Source organism: Fomitiporia mediterranea (assembly GCF_000271605.1).
Source record: "Fomitiporia mediterranea MF3/22 unplaced genomic scaffold FOMMEscaffold_3, whole genome shotgun sequence".
Taxonomy (NCBI): domain Eukaryota; kingdom Fungi; phylum Basidiomycota; class Agaricomycetes; order Hymenochaetales; family Hymenochaetaceae; genus Fomitiporia; species Fomitiporia mediterranea.
In genome coordinates, this window is record NW_006760388.1 from 1,730,618 (window position 1) to 1,746,824 (window position 16,207).

The window sequence follows — 16,207 nt, forward strand, 5'->3', positions numbered from 1 at the left end:
ACGCCGGATTTAAAGCTCGGAGGCTTTGGAATCGTGTGTTTAGTTGACGATCCTGAGCTATTTGATACTTCTGTCTAACTTCATCCATGGATTCAGAACACGAGCTCTCCACCTAACTGTGTCCATGGCTTCGGAATTACAATGTTTACCCATATGGGATTGCTATGCAAGATTTCCAGTAATGGAAAATTACAAAGGTTGCGAAAATATTACACTACGAGGATACAACAGCAATAGAAGGAAGCTATATGCTATCAAGCGAGCACCAGAAGTAGAGAGAAGTGATCTCGATTCCTGGGAAGACAATGCTGCCTTACTCGAAAATAAGGTACGCAGCGGAACTTTCCTAGCTGCAATCTCAGGTGACTTGCACGTGGGAGTATTTGTACTACGTCAACGATTAGGTCGACTTTGAGATAATCTAGATGTCCTTGTTGTGGGTTCCGGTTTGTGCAGAGCTTGTGACGAGGGTAACAAGAGGTTTGGCGGTGAGGAGTTACGCACAACAATCGTATTTATCTTAACACGGCTCTCGTCTTTTTCAGTAAACTGAGCACAAGGAGCGCCAATTTTAGCTCGGAAACCCTTCGAATTACCAGCTGGTGGCAAAGTCGGTGGTCCAAGGACACTTCTCTGGAACTTCGTTGCTTCCTTACGTGTCTTCTCTAGAAGCGTTTTAGGGGGCAGCGCGACTTTCAACCCCGTGCACATGTGAAAGCAAGCATGAGACGAAAAGCAGATAGAGAACCCAGAAGTCAGAGAGGCAGACATACAACCGGTTCTAGGCCGCTTTGTAGGTGGGAGCCTATCCGTGAGCTTGACTTGACGTTTTCGTTTCATCTCCTCGGCTTCAATTCGTTGGCTGCGAAGCTTGTTGGCGGCTTCTTCAAAGCGTCTGATCTCTCTTTCTCTTGTACACTGCACGTTGACCGGAATGAGTCCCTCTTCAGTCATCAATACTAGGTTTACTGAAATCAACGCACAACATAAAAATCACGCCACGACTCTGGTTCATCACCAGGAGTGCTCAGTACTTGATCAACAGCAGTGGGATAAGTTCGAACACATATGTCTTTCCAGAGCTCTACGAGAGGTAATGCTTTAGTTTTAGGGGTAATTGAGATACATATCATTCGTACCCAATGTACACTCATGAAGATGCTGTTCGCATGGCACATGAGTACCTTATTCAGTGAGCTGGAGGAGTTAAGCTGTCTCACCGGGGTTTCCTGCTCAAGCCTCAGGAGCGTGTCTGCAGTACAGCCTTGTAGAATTGGCCCGATCAGCCGATACGGAACTTCATCCCCAAAGCTAACGATGCCTAGAATGACATATGAACAATGATCAATAGGTTTCTAAAGAAAATTTACGGTCTATATTTGCACCAAGGACTGAGGGTTAATGAAGGATAGAGCATTCGCCACGTCAGGTAAGTTCGCCTGAACTGAGATACAAGCATCTCACCACGTTGACAGATATACACCAGGCTTGGAACAGTTCTTGCACTTTTGCAACTTTCAAAATTCGTTCCTATCATAGTTTGCAGCCCTGAGCAGCTATACGCCGTTGGGTGGTGATCATAAGTGTTGGGGAGGGATAACCATTATTGTGCTGTAATCGGCGCTGCACCGCGTTTACCAGAAATGAATATTTCTCTCACGGAATTATATGTTACATAAGCTATTAAACAAAAAAGACACATATACATATAATGTCATATATGTACTTGTATTGTATTGAAAATCTCCTCCACGATCACTGGCTGACAATCCGGGGGGGAATCACTGTACCAAATTGTTGGCATGCCAAGGGTAAATATCGGGCAATCATATAGTCTCTTGAGTTTGCGGTGCAGCGGCATCCCTATTGTTTAAGTCCGTCCTGATAACGCTTGGAAGTTGGCGCATCTTATGTCGCGTCCCATCCAGTAACCCTGAATCCGCGACCGAGGCGCCTCTCGGAACACAGGAACAACAGCGCTGGAAGATCGAGGAAAAGCAGTGTTTTATGCCGCGTAGAAGAGGGAAAGTTCGCTTACCATATCCATCTATAATCCACCATCACGGCTATGGTTCTAGGGAACATTATTTAGCATGCTGTTCAGCTCTTCCGCTGTTCCACCGAGCTACCAAGGAAGCTTGCAGCGCTACTTCAACGAAGTGCTTCTTCTATTTCTCGCCCGAGAAAGTGAGTGTCCAAATGAGCGGCGATGACAGGCAACGATCTGTTGGACCAGTATTACCCCACTCAGGCTGGGCTTCTTGCATAGATGGTTTGCTTCCTGAGTACATCATGAATCGGACAAAGAAGAGAACGTCGACGTCGACAGCGCGGAGTTATGATCTGTGTTCATAGAGTAAAAAAGCCCGCTCAATCACTCGCGAAACTTCAGGTCTTACACAGCTACCGGAGACGGCGACCTCATAACCAAAGCTCGGAAGGAGTTCGGCTCAAACTGGTGTCTCAAGCGTCTTGGAATCCCGTACCACTCCAGAACCAATAACGATTGGAAGAACTCGGCGCCATCCCACCGATCAAGTTGCGCCGTGGATATTGACTGATAAATACACACATGTGCTTGGGAAGTTTGACCTTCCAAGTTCCAATAGATCAAGATCTATCAATGCATTGAAATGAACCGCTTTCGTTCTCGCGAACGTAAGCCGGTTTGCTTCGTAACATGCTCCCTTGCAGTTCACGGGTCCCTTACCGTCGGGTAGCGATAAAATGCGACCTTACCGTGTAAGAAACAAAATTCTGGTGCGAGAACGAAAACATGGGGCGTGGAAATAGAAAGCACGCTCCATCCGTGCACGGCGTTCTCTATCACGTACCACCGACGTAGCATGCGTGCTCGACAGGGAATACAGGAAGCGTACCGACCCTCAAGCTGGAAAACCCGCCCTCCTAATCCCACAAACAACTTCTTTTGAAATGGCTTGTTATTATTAGCGCAGTGCCTAAATACCTTACTTGTCCGAAGGCGAGGTAATATCTTACAGAGCACCGATGGGGGATCTTCCGCTAAATAATATATAAAGTGTCTACAGCTTTACATGGTTTTCAGACTCGCTCCCTGCTCCTTGCGGGCGCCATGTTCTATGCACCAGGACAGGACGTTCAGCGTCCAACACATCCTCGCCTGCATGTACGTGACACTCGAGATGCCCAGGTCGTCCTTGAGGCCGTACGCCGAGGAATATTAAAACCCGTCTCGAGACGGCTCAATGAAGTCGAGCGTTCTACGTTCATTCAGTCTGGCTCCATCTTCGTTTGGGAAGAGAGCGACGACGAACTTGGTCTAAAACGCTGGACAGATGGTAGAGTGTGGAGTCAGTCACGAATGCGCGAGGTAATTTGGATTCCGCGCGCCATCCCCAGTGCTCACGAACGCTAACATCAGGCCTCTTGAAACCATTTAAGCCGTATCTTTTCTATGACGAAAAGCTCCCGAACGACCCTGCAAATGATAATGCACAAGGTTCACGGTCAGTTGCAGGATAATCAGATGGTTCAGTTACCGGATTAATTTTTCTATAGGACACAACCCGTATTCCGGTTCGTTGACGGAACAACTCGAGGAAATGGAAGTTCGTCAATATTATCACATTTCGATCGTTCTGCACATCGTCCGCTCGGATTAGTCAAGCAGGCCTATTCCGCTTATGTTACCATGTCACCAAATTCGAGACCACGCAAGTGGCATTTGACCGCATATTTTACCTACGCGGACCTCCAGCAACTGCCAAGCATCGATGACGATCCAACGCTGCGTTCTATTTCCATTCCTCCCGGTGTTTACCGCAGCGGAAAGGCACGCTCGCGAAATTCCGACCTGGGCGTAGATATGGCCTCAAGTTCCTCATTTGTGTCATCTGCCACATCGTCACCGACATCAACTCCTCGCATGACGGGCGCATCTCCTCCCACGGTGGCCACTAACAGTCATTCCCAGGCGCAGTCGGGACTCCCAGCGCGATCTCCTACGTTACCACCCCTGCACACAGCTGTTAGCGGTATCGAAACAGTTCCTAGCCCTGCTAGTCCGAATAGAGAGTCGAGATGGTCTGAAGATCAGAGAGTCATCCAGATGCTTAATTCTCGCCATATACGCTGACACATTGGGAACTCTGTCATAATTGCACAATTGTTGAAGGGGCGCAACTGGGCAATTTATCTTCATTTCAGGGAGATCGTGATACAAAAAATGCTTCCGTGTTAATTGAGGTTGACAAGCCGTTTCAGCCACGTAATGTATCTCCGTAGGCCATCTCAGCCATGGTTTTCTTTGTATGCAATGCAATGGCCTGAAGGAGGGCCCAGTATAGCAAGAACGAGAAGAATGGGAAGAATAAGTTGACAAGAGGTTACGACTCCTCGTCCGAAGAGTTGTCGTTGGTCTCTGCATTCTCCTGGGCGCGCATCGCTCCGATAATGTCGTCCGTATCACCCTTCTGAGCGGCTAAACGTTGCCCTAACGCATTCAGATAACGGAATGTCAAGTTAATGTATCACTTCAAAACCCCAAAGACTGACGAATAAGGGTGTGAATCGCTTCCTGTGTTTTCCTCTCTAATTTTGCCATCTTACGGTCGAGTTCTCGCTTGAGGTCCCAGTTTGGGCGCTTCGGCGCAATGTTTGTTAAATCCTACGCATTTTCACTGATCAATACATCGAAGGAACGATGGACAAGAGATGGAACGAACGAGGTCTTGTGCACGTGTCTCTTCGTCCTCAGCAACGATTTGGTCAGCCAGGCCGGCAACATCCCTTTCGACTGTATCCTCCATGTTTTCATCGTCATCTTGCGTCCTCTTCCTCAACGTACGAGACTGCGGATCAAAATTACGCCTTGAGAGGATAGGTTCCGAACTACAGAAGATCTTCGTCAGTTACTGCCAAGCCAGTATCCTATGTATAACGACCTGCCTATGTTGGCCCTCCCCGTTCACGCCCTCTTTCTTTCTTCGCAGAGCCAATAGCCGGAGTTTTCGGGCGTCCGCTTCTTCAGCAAGAGACATATTCAAATGTTGAGTGAGCAAGGGGCGTGCCAAGGAAAGCTTGAAGCTGTGGAAGCCGCTGTGGGCGAGGACGTTGGACACGTTTGTCACGTGACAATTTGCAAGCGTCCCGGTACCGAAGTTGCTGTTTACTCTTGCCCTCCATGTACACTGTTCCGTAACTTCCATTCCATACGGGACTATTTTCCGTGAGATAGCCCTGCACAATTGCTATGCACGTTTTACGCTTCACACGGTGGACTCCTTTGCCATGCTCCGGGCGGACTGCGCTTTCGGCCTCTCTTTTACATAGGTTCATTTCGACGCCTACAACGGTTACCCCGCTTGAGAAAGACGGATTGGACATGGCCGATTACCCCGCGCGTCTGATACGGTAGAAATGACACAACCAACTTTTTTCTCCTTTTTTTGTGCTGATTGCCGCTCGTAGCAATTTCTCGATCATTGCGCACATCGGTATCATCGGGATTCTATATTCATGTCCTCCTCTTGCTAATTAAAAGTACATGAAGATCACGGCAAATCCACGCTTGCGGACAGGTATAATTAACTTCTAAACTACTCTGGCTGTCCTGATTTAGTGAACGCATTGTTACTAGGCTCCTCGAGGCATGCTACATTTATCTGACAATGTGACAATGACTGATTGGACGAGTACTATTAGCTGACTGGGACCATAAACGTAAACGGAACTAACAAGCAAGTCCTAGATAAGCTCAAGGTTGAACGTGAACGAGGTATAACAGGTAAATCTGCAGACACTCCGAGTTATGTGTTCTATGGTGGATAATATAATCCTTTTAGTCAAAGCTCAGACTGCCAGGTGAGATTCATTAGAGATTCATCTACAATATTTAATTACATCAGACAGTATGATATACTCGCTTCGCGGACAAAAATTTCTTCTAAATTTGATTGACACACCTGTCAGTGCTTCTATACGCTACAGCAGCTAGGTCTAACGTTCTTTGACAGGGCCACGTTGATTTTGCTTGGGAGGTATCACGTTCTCTGGCCGCGTGCCAAGGTGCCTTGCTATTAGTTGATGCGAGTCAAGGAGTCCAAGCACAGACTATATCCGTGTTTCACGTTGCAAAGGAGAGTGGTATTAAGATCATCCCGGTCTTGAACAAGGTATCTAGACTTTATGAAGGCGACTTGCGAGCCAAATTCTGACCTTCCGATAGATAGACCTGCCTGCTGCACGTCCCGAACAGGTGGCAGCAGAGATGGAGATGACTTTCGGCATCAAGCCTTCTGAGATATTGCGTGTATCTGCGAAAAAGGGAACGGGTACCGTGTCTGTTCTAGAAGCAATTGTCGAACGTATACCTCCTCCCAAAGGCAATATTGACGGGCCGTTAGCAGCCTTCTTATTTGATTCTTCGTGAGCGCTGCACTCAATTTCAAAATCTTTTGATATCTGAAGACTTCACCTTCCTTGAGATACGACCGCTATCGGGGCGTGGTATCTTTGGTAAATGTAGTCTCGGGGCACTTACGGAAGGGTCGGAAGTTTCCTCATGGCATCTGAGGATTAATAACACTTACCCGATTTGTACACTATTGGAACAGGAGACAGGATCAGTTCGTGCTTTACGCGGAAGAAATATGAGGTTACTGAAGTTGGCGTTATGCATCCGGAGCAAGTGCGAACGGGCATTTTGAACGCTGGACAAGTCGGCTATTTGGCGTGCAACATGAAAGATTCAACAGAAGGTGCGCATAAGGATCCAGTGGCTCCACACAGCCATGGCTAATATTGGTGTAAACAGCACATGTGGGAGATACGTTGTATAGAACGGGCTATCCTGTGAAGGCGCTCCGCGGATTTACACCATCCAAAGCAATGGTAAGAGTGACCGAAGGCGTATATTGTGGATTGTGATTTATCGCTGCAGGTTTTTGCAGGTGTTTTCCCAGTCGATTCGAATGATTTCCCAAAGCTTGAGGAGTCGATAAAGCGGGTAAGGTGCCGAAATTCTTTTACCTTATGGTCTCTCTGATTCTGTGAAAGCTTACTCTCACAGACCGCAGTGTTACCGTTCAACGCGAGTCATCTGCTGCTCTGGGCCAAGGCATGCGACTCGGCTTTCTCGGAACACTTCATATGGATGTGTTCAGACAGGTTCGACTTCCTTTCCGAGTTCCCACAAGCCCAAATAGTAAATGTAACGCTGCCGTACAGAGACTTGAAGATGAATATGACGCGAACATAATCATCACGGCTCCAACAGTCACGTACAAAGGTTGGTGGGGTAACCGGATTTAGCGAGCCTATGGTATAATATAAACTTTGCTCTAGTGGTTTATCGAGATCGGACTGCGTTTGTCAGTAACCCTACGGAGTTTCCTGACGTAACGGATGCCCGATCCAATGTCTTGGAAGTACAAGAGCCTATAGTAAATGCGTCGATTATTGTGCCAGAAGGTATACTGCCTGACTACTTCTGTGTAGCTGCAGTACGGTATGCTGACGATTCTGTACATCTCTGCTCTTCTAGAGTTTTTGGGAGAAATGATGGACCTTTGCTATTCGCGCCGAGCTACAGCCCTTGACCATCGTTACCTGGACTCTTCCTCGACATCTGCCAGAGTCTTATTAACATGTCAACTACCTCTCAGCGAGATTGTTACAGATTTCTTCTCGCTGTTGAAGAGTCGGAGCTCCGGCTACGCCAGTTTTGAGTAAAACAATGTCTCAAAATTTCCATGCGATTCAAACTCAATGAGATCTTACGTAGTTATGAAGATGCTGGCTATCAAAAGAGTGATCTATCGAAGGTATGATTCATAATTATTCCCAATGAATTTGCCTTATGGAAACTATTTTAGATGATCTTCCTCCTGAATTCGAAACCTGTGGATGCTCTTGCTTTGATCGTAGGTATTATTGGTATGCTTCAATGGACTGTTCCTCACTGACTATATAGGTGCATCGTTCCGCCGAACAACACGTGGGACGAGCATGGGTGAAAAAGCTTCGTATGTCGGCTCAAAGATTTCCTCTACCATGTTTTAGTAATCATAAAACGCTTCGTGCGCAGATAAAGTGATTCCAAGACAGCTTTTCGAAGTACCTATACAGGTAAGTGGACGGTTATCCTGCATCTTCGAAGTTGATCTTTGGTTATTCATACTTAACTCAATTGCTGTAATTTAGGCGGCTGTTGGGAAGAGAATCATTGCAAGAGAAACACTATCGGCTAACCGCGCCGACGTGACTGCCGGGCTGTACGGAGGTGAAAATTGACCATCATTTTATTCCACTCTATCGCAACTCACTATCCTACATTAAGGGCATTACGAACGAAAAATGAAGCATCTCGAGAACCAAAAGGAGAGTAAACGCCGGATGAAAAGAATTGGCAGCGTCGAACTGCCACAGGAGGCATTCTTCGATATACTCAGTACCACGCAGGGCAAATAGACTTCAACCCAGCATCAATTCATCCTTTGTATTGGCTCCCCACGGCCACAGCGATCGATTAAGAAACGTGTGATCGTGGCGCACTACTAGGGCACCCCGTTTCCGTAATGGTAAGACCTTCCTGTCGCAATTTTTTTCATGTAGGCCGGGTACGGTGAATAGTGTATTACAACATTAATGTGACCTCATCAGTTGAGTTAAGGGGGTACAATAGTGCGCGAATATTTTTTAGGGTGTATGAATGTTCAGGGTGTCTCGTGGGAAGTGTCAGCTGCACCGCGAGAAAAGGATGCCCTTACAGTTCTGTATCCTCGTCATCGTAGGTCTCCTTGATCAATCTATCGGGAGCATTCAATGTACTGGCCCTAGGCACATTAAAGATAGCGTACCTATAAACGGAAGACGGTGGATGATCCCCACTGAGAGTTCGGCGACACATGTGTCAGCAATGATAGTCGAAGGAAGCGGAAGAGAGACCCAACTCATTGGTGATATAAACATCCAAAAGTTCCGGTTTGACGTAGTCGTAATAAGGATTGACTACATCCGCCTTATCCACCAGACCACCTTCTTCAAACCCGAGGACGCTACTCGGGTCGGCAAAGTCAAGGGCACCATATTGGTGGTACACATTCCAAAGCGGCGTCAGCTTGAACTGGCCCGCACAAACGACTACGGGTGTACTGTGTGCACGCGCTGCAGTCGTAGCTAGCAGAGATCCTGTAACTGCGTACATGCCACCATTGGCGAGAATGGCGTGTGTACCTAGAACCACTTTGTTCACCCGCGACATGATCGCATAAATGGATGAGTCGGGGACGAGGATAGTTGAGATTCCCGCAGACGACAGAGCGCGCGCCATCTCATGTCCACTGAATCTAAGTGAACAATCAGTCTCACTGGAGTGGTCGGCGGTGTGGCGCATTTTACGCACGAGGGACACGTTTCGGCAACAATAACAGTAAAATTTCTATGGTGTGCAGCGGCCTTCAGATAGGCTTCCACTGTTTTGGATTTACCAATGGTGAGGATAATCTCGCTGTCATGAGGAAACAGAGTGAAAATAGAACTTTAGGAGCAAGCGAAGTTAAGGCGCACTCAGAATGTATGTGGTCCTTCGCGCCCTTGGACACATTGTCATAAACGGTCTCGAGTTCGTCCAACACGTCTTGGATAGCTTCCATTAGGACAGGCTTGAGGCCCTGTGCGAATGCATCCGGATCGTTGGCTCCTGTGGAGTCCGCCTTACCACCTGCAATAGATGTCTTTTGGATCGTAGGTTGCTTCTTGGGCTGGCCCATGAGGACGAAGTTTGATATTGAGAAGCTTGACCTCGATACAGGTTTTGCAGCGCCTTCGTAAGCAGCATTATATTCTTCGCGGATATGATGAAGAACCTTGCGGATAGTGTTGCCAACAGTGAACTCTGTGAAAGGCTGGTAATGAAGTAGATGGATTGGGAGACCCGAAAACCACGCACCTTTCGGTTGAGCCTCCACGAGTTTGTGACCCACTTCTTTGATTCTCGCTATAAGCTCTTCGATATTCGAGAATTTGGCTCGTAGAATGACTTGTCGTATTACATGTAAAGTCTCCAAAGCAGTTTCTCTAGAACCAACGAGTTGTCTGGAGCATTGCACAGGTGTTACCCAAGGTATTGGCAAGTTCTTGGACTAGTGGTGGCGGCTTTGTACACATACCTTCTTCGAAGACGCCATGCAAGGTTTTCTACTTGTCGTTGGCTTGCTGTGCTTGATCTTTCTGAAGACATCCTGGACGTTTGGTACGATGCGTATACAGTAGTCGCGCTGTATGCAGCTATAGACATGGTGACTCGACAGGGTTATTGATTATGTAATTCACATCATATTTGACCGGATCAACGGGACGCCTCGGCGCACGTGCGCGCGAAGAGCGCTGAATTCACTGCTCAATTTTTGCGGTGGTTTAGACTGGCCCCAGTTCGCACTCCTGTTCTGCATATCTCTTGCCCTAGCATAGATAGTGCCTTGAGAGGAATAAAGTACAGTACAATTTTGGCTCGGAAAGCCTTGGCACACTACTGATTCTCGTCTCTTCCAGTGTGTGGCATACTTGGTCTTCTTCTGCATGATCCAAGCATCGATTGTGCCGCCGAAATCTGCGAAGGTCTCTCGTTGCTCCAGCATCGTGGACAGGATGCCTGTGGTATAGTCACTTGCGGCTATAAGGGTCGTTTGTATCAGTGCAAGGCCAATGGCATGGTTCGGGATGTCTTCGACAAGTCTGCATTGAGCAGGCTTTCTGGTGGAATGGGTGTGGGACATGGTATGCATATATTGTACCTTAATGGGAATCTGACATGTATCATTACCCATCTAGTCCGCTACCCTACAGCTGGGAGCTCAACCCATGCCGAGGCCCAGCCATTCTACGTCAACTCACCTTACGGGATTGTCTTCGCTCATGTAGGTCACCTTCTGTTCAAACATATTGCATTCCATTTAACAAATGCCGAAGAACGGAAACCTCATTAACACCGCTGCATTACTCCAATTTATGGATGCAGAGGCGCACAGGCATATCAACACGAATTCAGATTCTGAGCTTCTATTGAATATCTTCGCCGATAACCTTCAGAAGACTGGTAAATTTCGTATCAATGAGGAGGATATATTCACGGCGATCGGTGGCCTAATGGAGCAGTGCATAGGCGGGTATGCATGTGTGGCAATGTTAGCGGGCTTTGGGATAATCGCATTCCGTGATCCCAATGGTATTCGCCCAGTAGGAATGGCGAAACGCAGCACTCCAGGTGGACGTGATTACATTTTTGCCAGCGAAAGCGTCGTCGCGGATGCAAGCGGATTTACTGGTTGGGAGGACGTAAAGCCTGGTATATACTCTACCTGCTTTGTTCTTGTAGCGTTCAATTGATCATTTGCGATATTGTTTAGGTGAAGCCGTGATTATCACACGCTCACAAGTATCTAGGCGTCAAGTAGGGATTGCCTCAACCTTCGCGCCTGATATCTTCGAATACGTATATTTCGCTCGCCCAGATTCCGTACTCGACGGAGTGAGCGTATACAGAAGCCGCATGGCCATGGGCGATCTTCTTGCCGACGAAGTCAGTAGAATTCTTGAAAACCATCGGATTAGTGTTGACGTTGTCATTCCTGTGGGTTTATTCTTCTCTTGCGCGGGTTTCAGCCTAAAGCAGCAATACATGAAGGTCCCAGATACATCACGAGTTGCTGCCCTCAATCTTGCGCAGAAGCTTGGATTGCCGTACAGGGAAGGTTTCATAAAGAACCGCTATGTTGGACGCACATTTATTATGCCGGGTCAGCAAATGCGGTACGTAGTGTCCTTCTGTGCACAATATATCAAACTCTAAGCCAACCAACAAAGACGACAAAATGTGCGACGGAAGCTGAATGCAATGGCACTTGAATTCTCCGGCAAGAATGTTCTGATTGTTGATGGTGCGTTATTCCTTGACCGCAATTAGCTCGTCATAACCGCGGGAGTGGCTCTAGATTCAATTGTCAGGGGAACAACATCAAAGGAAATTGTACAGATGGCAAAAGACGTAGGTGCCAAGAAAGTTATCGTCGCGAGCTGCGCACCACCTATTCGGTCTGTCAGATTTCGAAAGATTGGACTGTATTCAAATACTCATATAAGGCGGAGAACTTTAGATATTCTAACGTATACGGAATCGACATGCCTTCTCGTGCGGAACTCGTAGCTCACGGCCGGGACACGACAGCCATTGCCGAGTTCATCGGCGCAGACCTTGTTATCTTTCAGACGCTGCCGGACCTCATTTCAGCGGTCCGCCAATTCAATCCAGAAATACCCAGTTTTGACTGCTCCGTCTTCACCGGCGAATATGTGACTGGCGGTGTTGACGAGCCATATCTCCAGCATCTGGAGAGACTCCGCGCAGATAATGTAAAGAATAAGGGTCAGGTTAATCAACTTTCGGCGATAGAAGGCAGGGGCGGAGGTGCCCTGTCACACAATGGGTTCACTCCTAGCGGCGATGCGAATGGGCTGAGAGAAACACCTGTTGCGAGTAGTGGTCCATTGAATGGTGCCGATGACACAGTCGGGCTTCACAACAGTTGGACAGGCTCACGATAGGTATGAATGAAGATTGTTATGTCCGTGCTAGTTCTGTATTAACAAACTTTCATTAAATGGATTTTAGGCCATATCAGTGTGGAAATATCCCACGCGCCTTCCTTTTAACTCCTCGCTGCATCAGCCTCCTTATAGGTATCAACGAATTAGACATGACTTAGAGCTGACTTTGAGCAATGAGTCCTCTGCTTCTTGTTAAGTCACGTGCTCCACTAGTATTCTTATGTAATTTTATGTACTACATGCTTGTCTTTATGTTATGGAAGGAAATAGACAGTCCCTTTCGTGGGGGATTATTATAGAATCCCTTTGTCATAGTGGTAATATTGGGAAGAAAGCGCGAGCCTGTCGTCGCTGTAGTACTAGTAATAATTAGTGTGTCAATACTGCGGCACGTGATGGGATGGACGCGTTTGTGCCGCGCACATCACACCGCGCCCGCTTTGTGCATTAGCAGCGGCTGTACTATCCAGGACTGACTGCTCAGGTTTGTGCCACTTGTAAGTCATGGACGCGATCAAAGTGGCCAAGGTCGGTGACTTCAGAGGTTTGAAAGATTACCGTCGTTAATTTCGTCGTTCCACAGGTCGAAGCAGTGAAATGTCGGAGAGCTGGCCGAGCTACATCTGGCACCTTGCATTTGACTGCGCATCACCTAATATTCGACGATGACGAAAAGACAGAAGACGAGGAGTGGGTAAGTGACATACCTCTGTGATATTGTTGTGTGCTGAGCCGACCCCTAGATCCCTTATCCGATGATTTCATTAGTGACTCGTATGCCTATGACGCTTCAGGGATACTATCCACTTTCAATACACCAACGAAACTTTCGTTCCGTAATGTTATACTTTCAAAGAGATGCGGAATCGCAAGATGTGTTTGAGAGCATTCGAGGACTCACAGTGGCCTGTGAGTCAAGATTATATTTAATGTAGACGGTCTTGGTTGACAGACTGTCTAGCATCCGTAACGCAGCTATACGCGTTCTTCTACGCTCCAAGCCCTCCATTAGAAGGAAAGGGTGGCTGGTCACTTTACTCCCCTCGAGATGAATTCGCTCGTATGGGCATAGGATCCAGGTCGAAGGCGTGGCGATTTACGGATATCAATAAAGATTATTCCGTTAGTGTACACTTTTTCTACGCACGGAAGCGTAGCCTGACGGAACATTTAGTTTTGTCCGACATACCCAGCTCGTTTAGTTGTTCCAACCCGAATAAGCGACACTACACTTCAATATGCGTCGAAGTACCGAAGTAAATGCCGAATACCAACATTAGTTTACTTGCACTGGGCAAACTATGTTCGTAAACACTTACGACTGATTGTAGCATAACTGTCTCACCGTTTTCTCGCGTGGGCGCAGGGAACAATAACGAGATCAAGCCAGCCAATGGTCGGAATTACTAACAACCGGTCGATCCAGGACGAAAAACTTATTGAAGCCATTTTTCAATCGCATCATTCTCCTGAATCTCGTGTGTCGACCGGACCTGTTTATGGAGCCACTTCCACAAATTTGATAATTGACGCTCGGCCGACGACTAATGCTATGGCAAATGTCGCAAAGGGGGCTGGTACAGAGAATATGGAATATTACAAAGAAGGCAAAAAGGCATATCTCGGCATAGATAATATCCATGTCATGCGCGAGTCCCTGAGCAAGGTTGTTGAGGCTTTACGAAGTGCAGACGCCTTGGCCTACGGAGGGGATGACTCTGACTACCAACGGTCAACGTCAAACCCCGTACTCCTTGATCGTCAGGCCCTTAGACGGTCCGGCTGGCTTCGTCACCTCTCCGCTATTCTGGACGGCACACTCTTGATTGTTCGGAACATTCACGTTAATTCATCTCACGTCCTGATACATTGCTCCGACGGCTGGGATCGCACGGCACAACTATCGTCACTAGCACAACTTTGTTTAGATCCGTTCTACCGTACATACAGAGGGTTTCAAGTCCTCGTGGAGAAAGACTGGCTCTCATTTGGCCATAGATTCCTCGATCGATGCGGACACCTTTCTTCTGAGAAGTTTTTCATTTCTGCAACCGATATGCCATCGGGGAGTGGTGGTGCAGAAGCCGCGCAGGCATTGTTCGCATCTGTTCAAAATAGACTCGTTGGCCAGGGCCATCTCAAAGAGACAAGTCCGGTTTTTCACCAGTTCCTAGAGTGTGTTCGTCAAATCCAGCGGCAAAACCCTGGCCGCTTTGAGTTCAATTCCCGTTTCCTGGAAAGGATTCACTATCATCTTTACTCCTGCCAGTTTGGAACGTTCTTGTTCAATTGCGAGCGGGAACGTAGATTGGGTGATAACGCTTCGCCGCCTTGCGAGCGAACTCTCAGTGTATGGGATTTCTTAAATTCCCCTGCAGAAGTTAAAGAAAATACAAACCCTCTGTACGATCCGAAGCTGGACGACCCTTCTAGACGCGATGCTCAAGCGAACATGGGTGTTTTGTTTCCAGATCCAAAGGATGTGCGGTTTTGGAACGAGCTTTATGGACGGACCGACGAAGAGATGAATGGTAAATTAGTGGCCGCGGATATTCAAGGTGTAGATGTCATTGGACCTGTCGAGGGCATGGAAGATGACCCTATACCACTCCCTACTGATGCCACGCCAAGCAGCGGGATGCACCAAGCACCGGCGAACCATATCACATCCTCCTCCTCACCATCACGTTCTTCATCCCCTGCAATAACTTTGACGTCCTCGGAAGCACTGTCAGGGGAGGTGACCCCGAAGAGACCCACGCAGAGTTCCCCAAGTCGAGCGCTTACATCGTCGATGACAAATCTAGTGCAGCAAAGGCCAGAGACAACTAGACAGGATAGTTTCCGACCTTTTTCGGCCTCGCCTTCTAACGTCTCACTAAAACCCGGCAGCCCCTCAAGGAACGAGCCGACTGACGCTGCGGTTCGTGAGACCATTCCCGCACGAGGAAGAACGAGTGCTCAGCAAGCAGAGTTCATCCCTGAGGGAGTTCGATCTATTTGGGGGAAATTCTCATCCAATGCAACAGCTGCTTTCTCTGCAGTTCAGGGTGCGTACGGTGGGATGTCAAAAGAAATCAAGAACATCACTGCAACTCAGGGATGGGACGGGACGCGTGGTTTGGGCGGGGAACTGGAGAGTCGAACCAGGACTCCAGGTGTACATGATGAGGCGGACTGGACAACGCCAAGTTCCACCCCAATTTCTACACCACTGAGGCGGGAATCTACCCTTACCCCGTCCTGGGCAGCGGATGCGAACGTCCCCTCGGAACGCTGGAGGAATGACCACCGTAAGCCTTCGCTCTCGAATCTTTCGCTTGAAAACCCTTGGCGAACACAACCACGAGAAATTCGTTCACCTGCAAGGCACGTGGATGACATCTCTTCATCCTCTGTGTGGGCTGAAGATACACGACAATCTCCCAAGTCCCTGCCTCCTGACCCGACGGTATTGCCAGTTGGGACTGCCCAAGTGCCATCTCCCAGTCGGAATAATCCGGTACACGTCAACCCTGAAGACAAATCCAGTAGTCCAGAGGTTGCCTTATCGAAGACAACGAAAGATGGGGATCCGCTGGGCGTATTGTAGCAGTTGCAGCACCATGTATCATTTGTAGTC

General features: G+C 47.9%; 5 protein-coding genes across 5 annotated transcripts; 4 read left to right on the forward strand and 1 right to left on the reverse strand.

The window, feature by feature from the left end:
- Nucleotides 1–204: 204 nt before the first annotated feature.
- On the reverse strand, nucleotides 205–1,558 carry FOMMEDRAFT_17928 (uncharacterized protein). Its single transcript, XM_007263760.1, has 6 exons — nucleotides 1,465–1,558; nucleotides 1,371–1,391; nucleotides 1,221–1,321; nucleotides 1,140–1,161; nucleotides 984–1,084; nucleotides 205–918 (listed from the first exon to the last, which is right to left on the reverse strand). Exons 1-6 carry the CDS (start codon nucleotides 1,535–1,537, stop codon nucleotides 394–396), a joined length of 843 nt encoding a protein of 280 aa, XP_007263822.1. The 5' UTR covers nucleotides 1,538–1,558; the 3' UTR covers nucleotides 205–393.
- Nucleotides 1,559–2,691: 1,133 nt separating this feature from the next.
- Nucleotides 2,692–3,614, forward strand: FOMMEDRAFT_17929 (uncharacterized protein). The gene is made up of 3 exons (XM_007263761.1): nucleotides 2,692–2,988; nucleotides 3,042–3,462; nucleotides 3,524–3,614. The coding sequence occupies exon 2, from the start codon at nucleotides 3,095–3,097 to the stop codon at nucleotides 3,395–3,397; it is 303 nt and encodes a 100-aa protein (XP_007263823.1). The 5' UTR covers nucleotides 2,692–2,988; nucleotides 3,042–3,094; the 3' UTR covers nucleotides 3,398–3,462; nucleotides 3,524–3,614.
- FOMMEDRAFT_103832 (Guf1 protein) lies at nucleotides 3,606–10,234 on the forward strand. The gene is made up of 30 exons (XM_007263762.1): nucleotides 3,606–4,474; nucleotides 4,537–4,648; nucleotides 4,707–4,872; nucleotides 4,930–5,394; nucleotides 5,452–5,561; nucleotides 5,621–5,630; nucleotides 5,686–5,788; nucleotides 5,889–5,947; nucleotides 5,997–6,155; nucleotides 6,209–6,408; nucleotides 6,468–6,529; nucleotides 6,597–6,740; nucleotides 6,797–6,873; nucleotides 6,923–6,988; nucleotides 7,039–7,149; nucleotides 7,210–7,270; nucleotides 7,327–7,452; nucleotides 7,526–7,709; nucleotides 7,766–7,805; nucleotides 7,857–7,904; nucleotides 7,955–8,006; nucleotides 8,069–8,109; nucleotides 8,185–8,263; nucleotides 8,321–8,789; nucleotides 8,841–8,870; nucleotides 8,934–9,329; nucleotides 9,386–9,490; nucleotides 9,550–9,877; nucleotides 9,932–10,077; nucleotides 10,152–10,234. Exons 8-24 carry the CDS (start codon nucleotides 5,894–5,896, stop codon nucleotides 8,449–8,451), a joined length of 1,635 nt encoding a protein of 544 aa, XP_007263824.1. The 5' UTR covers nucleotides 3,606–4,474; nucleotides 4,537–4,648; nucleotides 4,707–4,872; nucleotides 4,930–5,394; nucleotides 5,452–5,561; nucleotides 5,621–5,630; nucleotides 5,686–5,788; nucleotides 5,889–5,893; the 3' UTR covers nucleotides 8,452–8,789; nucleotides 8,841–8,870; nucleotides 8,934–9,329; nucleotides 9,386–9,490; nucleotides 9,550–9,877; nucleotides 9,932–10,077; nucleotides 10,152–10,234.
- Nucleotides 10,235–10,412: 178 nt separating this feature from the next.
- FOMMEDRAFT_103837 (amidophosphoribosyltransferase) lies at nucleotides 10,413–12,830 on the forward strand. The gene is made up of 10 exons (XM_007263763.1): nucleotides 10,413–10,474; nucleotides 10,534–10,758; nucleotides 10,813–10,898; nucleotides 10,951–11,326; nucleotides 11,388–11,611; nucleotides 11,666–11,790; nucleotides 11,845–11,918; nucleotides 11,973–12,072; nucleotides 12,135–12,582; nucleotides 12,650–12,830. Coding segments are annotated over exons 1-9 (1,659 nt in total). The 5' UTR covers nucleotides 10,413–10,473; the 3' UTR covers nucleotides 12,650–12,830.
- A 211-nt stretch (nucleotides 12,831–13,041) lies between these two features.
- On the forward strand, nucleotides 13,042–16,206 carry FOMMEDRAFT_118876 (phosphatases II). Its single transcript, XM_007263764.1, has 6 exons — nucleotides 13,042–13,113; nucleotides 13,169–13,279; nucleotides 13,329–13,494; nucleotides 13,547–13,707; nucleotides 13,760–13,888; nucleotides 13,952–16,206. Exons 1-6 carry the CDS (start codon nucleotides 13,090–13,092, stop codon nucleotides 16,175–16,177), a joined length of 2,817 nt encoding a protein of 938 aa, XP_007263826.1. The 5' UTR covers nucleotides 13,042–13,089; the 3' UTR covers nucleotides 16,178–16,206.
- Nucleotide 16,207: the final 1 nt, after the last annotated feature.